The sequence below is a fragment of the Musca domestica genome, unplaced genomic scaffold (assembly GCF_030504385.1).
Source record: "Musca domestica strain aabys unplaced genomic scaffold, Musca_domestica.polishedcontigs.V.1.1 4, whole genome shotgun sequence".
Lineage (NCBI taxonomy): Eukaryota > Metazoa > Arthropoda > Insecta > Diptera > Muscidae > Musca > Musca domestica.
Genome location: NW_026712328.1, coordinates 24,311,347 through 24,321,055, shown reverse-complemented (window position 1 = coordinate 24,321,055; position 9,709 = coordinate 24,311,347). Strand labels below are relative to the sequence as shown.

General features: G+C 34.2%; 1 protein-coding gene across 1 annotated transcript; it reads right to left on the bottom strand.

Annotated features, from left to right (window-relative positions):
* Positions 1-424: 424 nt before the first annotated feature.
* On the bottom strand, positions 425-8,741 carry LOC101891657 (putative mediator of RNA polymerase II transcription subunit 29). Its single transcript, XM_005186414.4, has 3 exons — positions 8,204-8,741; positions 1,549-2,290; positions 425-1,221 (listed from the first exon to the last, which is right to left on the bottom strand). Exons 1-3 carry the CDS (start codon positions 8,216-8,218, stop codon positions 998-1,000), a joined length of 981 nt encoding a protein of 326 aa, XP_005186471.2. The 5' UTR covers positions 8,219-8,741; the 3' UTR covers positions 425-997.
* Between the last annotated feature and the right edge of the window lie 968 nt (positions 8,742-9,709).

The following is a 9,709-nucleotide window of genomic DNA, read 5'->3' as shown; positions in this document are numbered from 1 at the left end:
CTAGGGACAATACACATACTTGTGCCGAATTTCAAAGGTCTACGTCAAATAATGTGGGCTCTATCGTGATTTCAACAGACAGACAGACGGACAGACAGACAGACAGACGGACAGACAGACAGACAGACAGACAGACAGACAGACAGACGGACATCGCTAAATCGTCTTAGAATTTTATGCTGATTATGAATATATATACTTTATGGGGTCTACGACGAATATTGAGAGGTGTTACAAACGGAATGACAAAGTTAATATACCCTCCTACCCATGGTGGAGGGTATAAAAATAGCACCCGCATATATAATGATAGAAAGCATAATGCAAGCAAAGTTAAGAGCTTATGCTGCTACACTGATAATTAATATACGCTCAGCATCAATTATAATTTCCTAGAATTCACAAACAATGAAACAACAGGAGGTTATTTAAATATGTATATATTTTTATGTAAATATTTTATTTGTTCGCTAAATGCGGCCACAACGATCCACATTAAAACGAATCCATTTGGCAAATAGTAATCAAATGAAAACGCTTAAAATACAATAATACAAATAATATTAACAAATAACAGCAAATGGTCGTCAATCATGAAGGGATAATTATAATTAACGAAAAAAAAAAAAAAATAAAAAAAAGGAAAAAATAATAATTAAAACAAATAAACAACATTAACTAAATGTGAAACAATTATGAATCCGACATTCAGTTATTATATTAAATTAAGCAAACCAACCAACAAAGCGGGACTTTAAATGACAATCAATTTCACTTTTGTCTGCAATGACAGTGAAATCGATTCATCTTCCCATTTTTACAGCGTTTTGTTGCCACCGACGTGATAAATGTTGGCTAATTAAATTAATTAGTGGTAAAACAATAGAGAGTTGCAGATGCGGAAGAGGGGACAGATAGAAGAAGAAGACATCATTGCTATTGTATAACAATGAAATGGCAATCAGTCATAAAGGCCTCAATATTCAATTAACACCTTTTATAGTTTGACAATAGGTGGCAAATATTTGCTTAGATTCGCCGATGATGACGACGATGCTGAGCTGCCAGAGGACAGTGTCGATGTACTGCTGCTACCACTGCCGACCGATTGCTGTGCTGAACCGTTGGAACTTTGACCATCCAGGGATCCAATGACAGAGGTGACGGGAGCAATACCTTCATCCGAGACTTGTGTGGTACCACCGAGTTGGTCGTATTGGGCTGTGGTTTTGAGGGAGAAACAACAAATATTAAAATAATTTGTATTTTCAAATTAATGGCAAATTCACGAATCACTTCGATCAATGCTAGGTTTGGATTATTTTTATGGTCATTTTGAACTGATTTGAAATGATATTGTTTTTTTTTGTGTTTGCTGAATTAATTTGTTGTCAAGTTCATTCATTTGCTTTTGTATGATTCTAGTTTAGCAAAAAAAACCACCATAAAAATAAAAATGAATCGAATGATGAAATAAATAAATAAATGTGAATTTTATGCAAATCATAAACGAGACAGATAAAAATCTCTGTCGCCGTCGTTTCTAACCTTGAATTGTACGCTGAGCATGTTGGGCCTCTTCCTGTGTCTTATATTTGATGAAATATACTTCCGGTTTGCTGGGCTGTTTGGGTTGAGCTTCCTGAATGGCAGCTTGCAAGTCCAAAGGATCGGGTTTCTTGGTGAGGACATAAATGATGGTCTTCTCTTCAACGGGGGCTTGATTAATGCGCACGGTTGCCTTGTTGGCGTTTTGAGATGGTGTCTTGATGAAAACAATGCGATAATGTTTGCGGGGTGGCAATGGTGGCAAGTTTTGTTGTTGCTGCTGGGATTCGGCACCACCATCTTCGGGAGCAACATGAACGTAAATATCCTTGGTTACAGTCGATGGGGATTGGAACGATTGTTGTTGTGGTTGCTGTTGATATGATTGATATTGGGCCGGTGCTTGTTGTTGGGACACAACATTACTAACAAACGCAGGTTGTTGCTGTTGTACCTGAGAGTAGCTAGCCGTTTGCTGTTGACCGAATTGTGGTGCTGCAGAGAATTGTGGGGCGGCAGAGAATTGAGTTTGCTGTTGTGTTTGTGTGGTTGCACCTTGTCCTCCCAGCAAGCTATTTTGTAAATGTGCCTTTTTCAGGGCCTCTTGCAAAATGGCTGTGTGATTGATTTCACCTAAACTACCGGCCACTCTGTTGGTGTTGTAACTAACCGAACTTTGTTGGGTCTGTTGGTAGTTGTATCCCTGAGGTGCAGCCAGGGCTGTTGCACAGAGGCAGAGTACCTATAGATCAAATAGAGGAAAATTAAGTAATTGTTTCGATAAAAGAAAAAATAAGGAAAGCATTTGATGTTATTATTATTGTATATAAGTGTGGCTAATAAACATTATCACCTTCAACTTAATATTGTTCCAAATATATTTGGGACTATGTCTCTGATTATATTTTTAACAATCCATGAACGCTACAAAGTTTCTGAAGATCTGAATTCCTTTTGACTAGAACGAAGATTTTCCTAAGAAACATCCCCATATATACTACATAATAAAAACAAATTCTGAACCTAATTGCTCCTCTTTTATCTCTAAAAAGGCATCGGCATTTGTCTAAGCAGATTTTCCCACTACTTCGAATACCTAAGTCACTCTTTCGAAAGTTCAAACATTTTTTTCCATGCACATTGAACATTTTATTATACCCTCCACCATACTATGGAGGGTATATTAATTTTGTCATTCCGTTTGTAACTCCTCGAAATATTCATGTCAGACCCAACAAAGTATATATATTCTTGATCAGCGTAAAATTCTAAGACGATTTAGCCATGTCCGTCTGTCTGTCTGTGTGTCTGTCTGTCCGTCTGTCTGTCTGTTGTATTCACGCTATCTTTCGAACAAATTGAGATAGAAGGCTAAAATTTTGCACACATGTATATTTTGCCAGTAGGCTAAGTTCTTAAAGGTTAAGTTCTTAAATGGGCCATGTAGGTCCAAGTTATCATATAGCCCCCATATAACGGTACCTCCCGATATTCGGTATTTTGATGATTTTAGCGACATTATTCACCGGAATTATTTCAAATTTGGCATTTGAAGTTCGTAATAGATACTACAGCCTAAGACAGAAAATTATCTGTGCAGGTCCACGTCTTCGTGTAGCCCCCATATAATGGTACCCCCCGATATTCGGTTTTTTGATGATTTTAGCGACATTGTTTACCGGAATCGTTTCAAATTTGGCATTTGAAGTTCGTAATAGATACTACAGCCTAAGACAGAAAATTATCTGTGCAGGTCTACGCCTTCATATAGCCCCCATATAACGGCACCCCCCGATATTCGGTATTTTGATGATTTTAGCGACATTGTTTACCGGAATCGTTTCAAATTTGGTATTTGAAGTTCGTAATGGATACTTCAGCCATGCCAGAAAATTGTATAAGCATTCGGTATTTTTAAGATTTTAAAAGAATTTTTAACGGGTTTTATTTTTTGGAAATTGCCACATTTTTACCAAATGGTGGAGGGTATTAAAAGTTCGGCCCGGCCGAACTTACAGCATTTTTACTTGTTTTTATTTCATCTCATATCTTCATTTCGCATAGTCCGCAAAATTTTTATCTTGGCTTTTGATCGACCCCACGGTATCATATAAATCTTCGTAGAATTTGCACGTAGAATTTCATGCCCTATGTCGTGTTATTTAATGCAATATTTGAAAATTTGGATTCCTCTCTATGATTTCCTGTATTTCCGATATTTGACTATATTCAGCAACGAAATCAGCATCAATGCAAAGATCAGAGATGCGTTTTTAAATAGTTGTGATTTCTTTAATTTTATTGTTTTTTTTTTTTTTTTTTTGACACAAAATTGTAGTCTATTTACAGTCATTGTAGTCCATTTACACAAAATTGTAGTCCATTTACCATCAATCACGGGTCACCATCCAAAATGGTAGGCTTCAGCGCTTTTCTAAACTCTACCCTCATAAAAAATGCCATGTCTATTGGTCTTTAGTTGAAAACTTCTAATCGCTGCAATATCCAGACAATTTTAAGATTTTTTGTCCATTTTAAAGCCAATTTCGTGAAGATTGGACTATAATTTTTATCTGAATATAATACCCCCAACACATTGTGTTGCAAGGTGAAAAAATATTTTAAAATGTACAATTTAATATTGTTAGTCATGGTAGAATAATACATGTAACAGCAAGTGTTGTTGTACAACAAATGTAAAAACATACAAATTTGTTTTTGTACGTAATACAAGTGTCAGAGTTGTACGTCCAACAATTAGTTTACAATAATTTATAATAATAATTTAATTTCGAAAATGTATATTTTTGGAATTTGGATTTTTTTAATTAAAAAACGACAAAAATATGACAAACCAAGTATGAAAAGGCTATAGTCGTGCGGGACAGACCATGTTATAACCCACAATATTACAATATGTTCGAAGTCCCCTTATGTCCAAATCCATTTTGGAAGATTTTGCTTTTGAAATAATGTCAAAGAGCCCTGCTTAGATTTTACCCTTAGGTTTTTGACCCGGGGAATTTGGCCAATATTTACGCAATCCGTCGTGTTGGTAGGTGTTCAAAAAAAAAAAAAAAAAAAAAAAAAAAAAAAACACAAATTTAGTGGTCTATTTTACAGCTAATCTAACCCAATGGTCTTCAAAAATGCTAGACTTCTTCCCTTGTCCGCAGCAACTGCAAAATCAGGAAATTTTTCTGTTTTTGGTCCATTTCAACCACTAAAATTTTTGGCAATCATCTCCAAAAACAATAGAGTTCTATTTTGACACTAACCCCACCTCCATTTTGAATTTGGTGAGGATCAGGCCATAATTGACAAATTAACATGGACAGACGGACGGACGGCGAGATAGGAAATGCCATATATAGGTTCCTATGTGGGGGAGCAATATTTCGAGGTGGATCATAATTGTGGCCTATAGAGCAACTGCAAAATCAGGAAAAATTTTTGTTTTTGGTCCATTTCAACCCCTAAATATTTTTCTATTTTGACACTAACCCTACTTCCATTTTGAATTTTGTGAGGATCGGGCCATAATTGTGACCTGTAGCTTAATAAATTAAAATGGACAGACGGACGGATGGACATATATAGCTAGATCGAATTCAACTCGTCGAGATAGGAAGTTCCATATATAGGTTCCTATGTGGGGGGAAAAATGTTTCGAGGTGTTACATAATTTTGGCCCAACCAAACTTATAATACCCCCCAACACATGGTGTTGTAGGGTATAAAAATATATTGCAGAAAAATATTTAGAACTTTATTATTTCTAATTATTTTTTATGCGATTTTTCTAGATTTTATCCCTTTTTGACAAGAGGCCATTTTGAATTTGTGACAATTATGAAAATCTCACCAGCCGTTCTTGAGTTACAAGCATTCTACCTAACATCCCCTTTTTTGATATATGAGATTGTACTAACTATGCGACAAATGGGATATCAGCATCAATTAAACGGTCATAAGTGACATTTTCGTGATTTGGTGATCTCGATGGAATTAAAAAATATTTGCGGTTTAATGGAGTTTTTCGTATTTTTTACATAACAGTTATGTCCTGTTTCACCCGTTAAATATTATTTGATTTCGATCCAATTACAACTGCAAAATCAGGATTTTTTCAGCTTCGGGTCCATTTGAATCCCTAAATATTTTTCGATCGTCTCCAAAACAATATGATTCCATTCTGACCCTAAACCCACCTCCATGCAATTTGTGAGAATCGGACTTTATTACAAATCATCCAAGATATAATACAAAAAAAAAAAAAAATAATATGGATTTTCTCTTGATATAAATTAGTTGAAATATTATGACAAAATATATACATATTCCAGCCAAAAAAAGTAAAATTTTCATATAAAAGTATGGGTGAAAATGCAATGATGAAGTATTGAAGAAAAATGTCGTTGCAAAGCATTGGTGATACTGTCAGTAGGGAAAATGGTATAATTTAGTGTTGATGAATAAGTTTGTCATGCTTGCATAAAAATCATTGGTGATTCATGCACGGAGTTATATACAATTCATCATTTTGTTGACACTATACAATGCCCTCAACATGAAGAAGTTGCATACAATTCTGATAAAATATACATCGATATGAGATTGAGCAACATAATTCATTTCAATTCAATTGGTTCTGAACCTTCTAGTGGTTAATATAGGTCAATCGAATAATATACTCCAATATTCCATTTTAGGAGTTTCAAGACATTCTGTAATCGAATTGGCTGCAATTTGATATTTACGATTGTAAACAAGAAAAAACTACCACTGAATCATTGGTTAATTGTAATTTTTAAAATCCCCTATATATAATCGCAACTCCTGATTTTATTTTTCTAAGGTATGACCACCATTTTCAATCAATACTTTGAATGCTTGTCTTAGAAGTACAGGGTTGCCCATATTCGACGGACCCATCTGGCAACGCCATAACTTTTGACAGAGATGTCACATCGCTTAATGACATACCGCGTTTGAAGCGTCAGCCCAAGCAGATTTTTACCATGAAACAATACACGCCACGCGTGCGCTCTGAAATAGTTGAAATTTACATTCAACAGAAGAAGTCAATTTTGAAAACTCAACGTGCTTTTAAAAAAATAAAAAATGTGAGAAGTGCGCCTTCTAAGAACACCATTAAGCGTTTATATAAACAATTTTCGACTGGTAAGGCTCTTTCTAATCCGAAGAGCCTATATAAAAGTCGACCAAGGCGATCGGCCGAGAATATCGCTGCCGTTCGAGCCAGTGTTCAGAGGTCCCCAAGAACATACCAAAACGCCGTTCTCAGCAGTTGGGCATGGCTCGGTCCACTTTACAACGGATTATTCACATTGATTTGCATTTGTTCCCGTACAAAATTCAATTGACGCAAAGAATGTTGCCTGCGGACAAGCCTCGTCGATTGGAATGGGCCCAAAAAAACATGGGTCCGTCGAATAAGTGCAACCCTGTACTGTAAGGAGTGGACCAATATGGTTCATTTTTGCTGTTTATTTCACAGTTTATAGGAGTCATGTTTATTCAAAATGTTGACCTTTTGTGGGTTATTTATCAGAAGAAGTGGGCCGATTTACCTATACTAATTTTTTCAATCGATTTTTTTATAATTTAGTTTTTTCAAAATCCTTGCAGCAGATTAGGTAAAATTGTTAAAATTATTTTTTTTTCTTTTTTACGTCTTGACATTTTTGAATGTTTATTAATGTTTAGTTTAGCATAGACGGTGAAACAAGACTGTTGCTTTTCTCAATAAAAAGTAAAATTGTGTGTTATTATTGTTATCCTAATTGTTAATTGTTTTGTATCTTTGTAGTTTTTTCCCTGAAGATGACTGTCGAAGACAGTCGAAATATCGGAAAATAAAAAAAAAATCAAAATTATAAAAATAAAACACTGATGTTTTTAAATTGACCTTAAGCCAAAATAAAGTTAATAAAAATTTTTTTACCACAACTGCTGCTGTCGTCTTCGTTTGAATTTCTTCTTGTCCGAATAGATTAAAAATTGTTATGCGGAATAAATGGAAATTCTAGTTCTAAATTTGTATATGTATCATTAAACCTGATCCATTCAATTTAGAGATTATTGTTTAAATTTTAATTATTGTATTATTTATTTAAAAGCTTTGTTTTAGATGTTCCAAGAAACGAAAACGTTCTTAAAAGTGAAAGTCATGCGGTTCTTTTATTGCCCATATATAAAAAGTGGCTATGGCTAATTTGGCTAGTTCCGTTTGGATTTGTGGCTTTTTCGTTAAGCATTTTTAAAACATCCGTTTAGAAGTCGAAATCGGAATTTTTTTTATTAAAACATTTTAGGACTTCATTATGAAAATGAGGCAATAAAAATGTTTGTAATTTACTTTGCTGCAAAATATCATTATTTTTCATTCACAAAATATAATAGAAATTTGTAAAAAAAGGGGAACTTGTTGTCCATGTTTCCAGAAAATTCCATTTCATAATAGATGATATCCAATATTTATTTGCTATATCTTTCAAACCAGTCACTTTCCATTTTTCAATAGTTTTTCGGTTTTCAAATCATTTTCTCTCATTAACATTTATTCACTAATCTAATGTAATACAATTTACATATATGATTTTTTATTTGCCACACTTTCATTAACACTTACTATAAATGCACGCATTTTGTAATCTTTTTCTAATTTTCCGTTGAAATATTTAAATTTTCGAAACTCCGATTTGAAGTAACACAATTTGACTCAATTCGAAATGTGTCAACGCAACCTCCACTCTTCGGATGGCTGTGTATCACGACTGACAATCAAAAAACAACTAAATGCTAATCAAAAATAGTACAATGCTTTATAAACAAATCTGAAATGCAGGCGAGAGGGTTGACTTCTTCGGCGATCACTGGCTGATCAGTGGCTAATACAAATGACCGCAACACCACAAATACGCACCTTTTTGTGACTGGCCAATAAATGAGGTGAGACGCTGAAGAAGCTGATGATGTAGACAGCGAAGACGCTTTAAAATTTATGATCATAATGAAGATGAAGTTGTTGTGCTCCATAAAAACACAAGAAGGAGAGAAGGTGGTGCACACAAAATTAACCACAAAAGACATAGTCATGCCCTCACCGAATATTTTTTCGAATGTAAAATTGATGTTTTATTCACTTTTGAAGAAGAGCGTAATGCTGCAAATGACGATGATGATAGTGAGCAAAGTAAATTGGTTGTTTGGTAATGTTTTTCTTTTTAGTGAGCGGATTCATGATAAGATTTTAAGATTTTTTGGAGACCTTGTACGTATTGAAAAGATGTTGCCAGATTATTGAAATAAGTTGATTTTGGTCAAAATCGACCAGATTTCTTGTAATGAATATAGTAATAACATATTTGTATTAAAAATGAAAAAATATTCTTGACAAGTGGTTAAAAAGATGGAACATAAAAATAAATTCTGAAAAGCCAAGCCATATAACTTTTTGCTCTATGAAGAGGGGAATGTTCGTCAGTAAATATTAACAAAGTGGTAATTCCTAGCAAAAAATGCTGTGAAGTACTTGGGTATGTTGTTAGATCGTCGACTAACCTGGAAACCGCACATAAGCACTAAACACACAGCAATAAAAATCAAAAGTCGTAAGCTTTACTGGCTATTAGGTCCAAAGTCCAACCTAAACCTTAATAATAACTTACGTGTTCTATTCTTAAACCAGTGTGAACGTACGGAATACAATTATGGGTTACATCTTGTAAGTCAAAAATTAATATCATCCAAAGATTCCAATCGAAGATGTTAAGGATCATAACTAACGCTCCATGGCTTGTTAGAAAAAGTACAATTTCCAGAAGCCTTAAACTACCTTCAGTTGAAGAAGAAATAAAGCAGCAGTTACGAAGAAGGTTGCAGGATCATCCGAGACCTCTAGTAACGTCACTAATGGTAAACCCGAATGAAATAAGAGGACTTAAAAGGAACCTTATTAAGAGGCAATACCCAAAACTGGGGAATATTGTAAATTTTAAAATTGGAAAATTAGATCAAATTGAATAATATTAATAATAATAACAATAATAATAAGAACAATAATATTTTATCACAAAGCTATATTGAAGACAAGAAAATATTTATAAATATACATATCAGGATTCAATATTCGAAC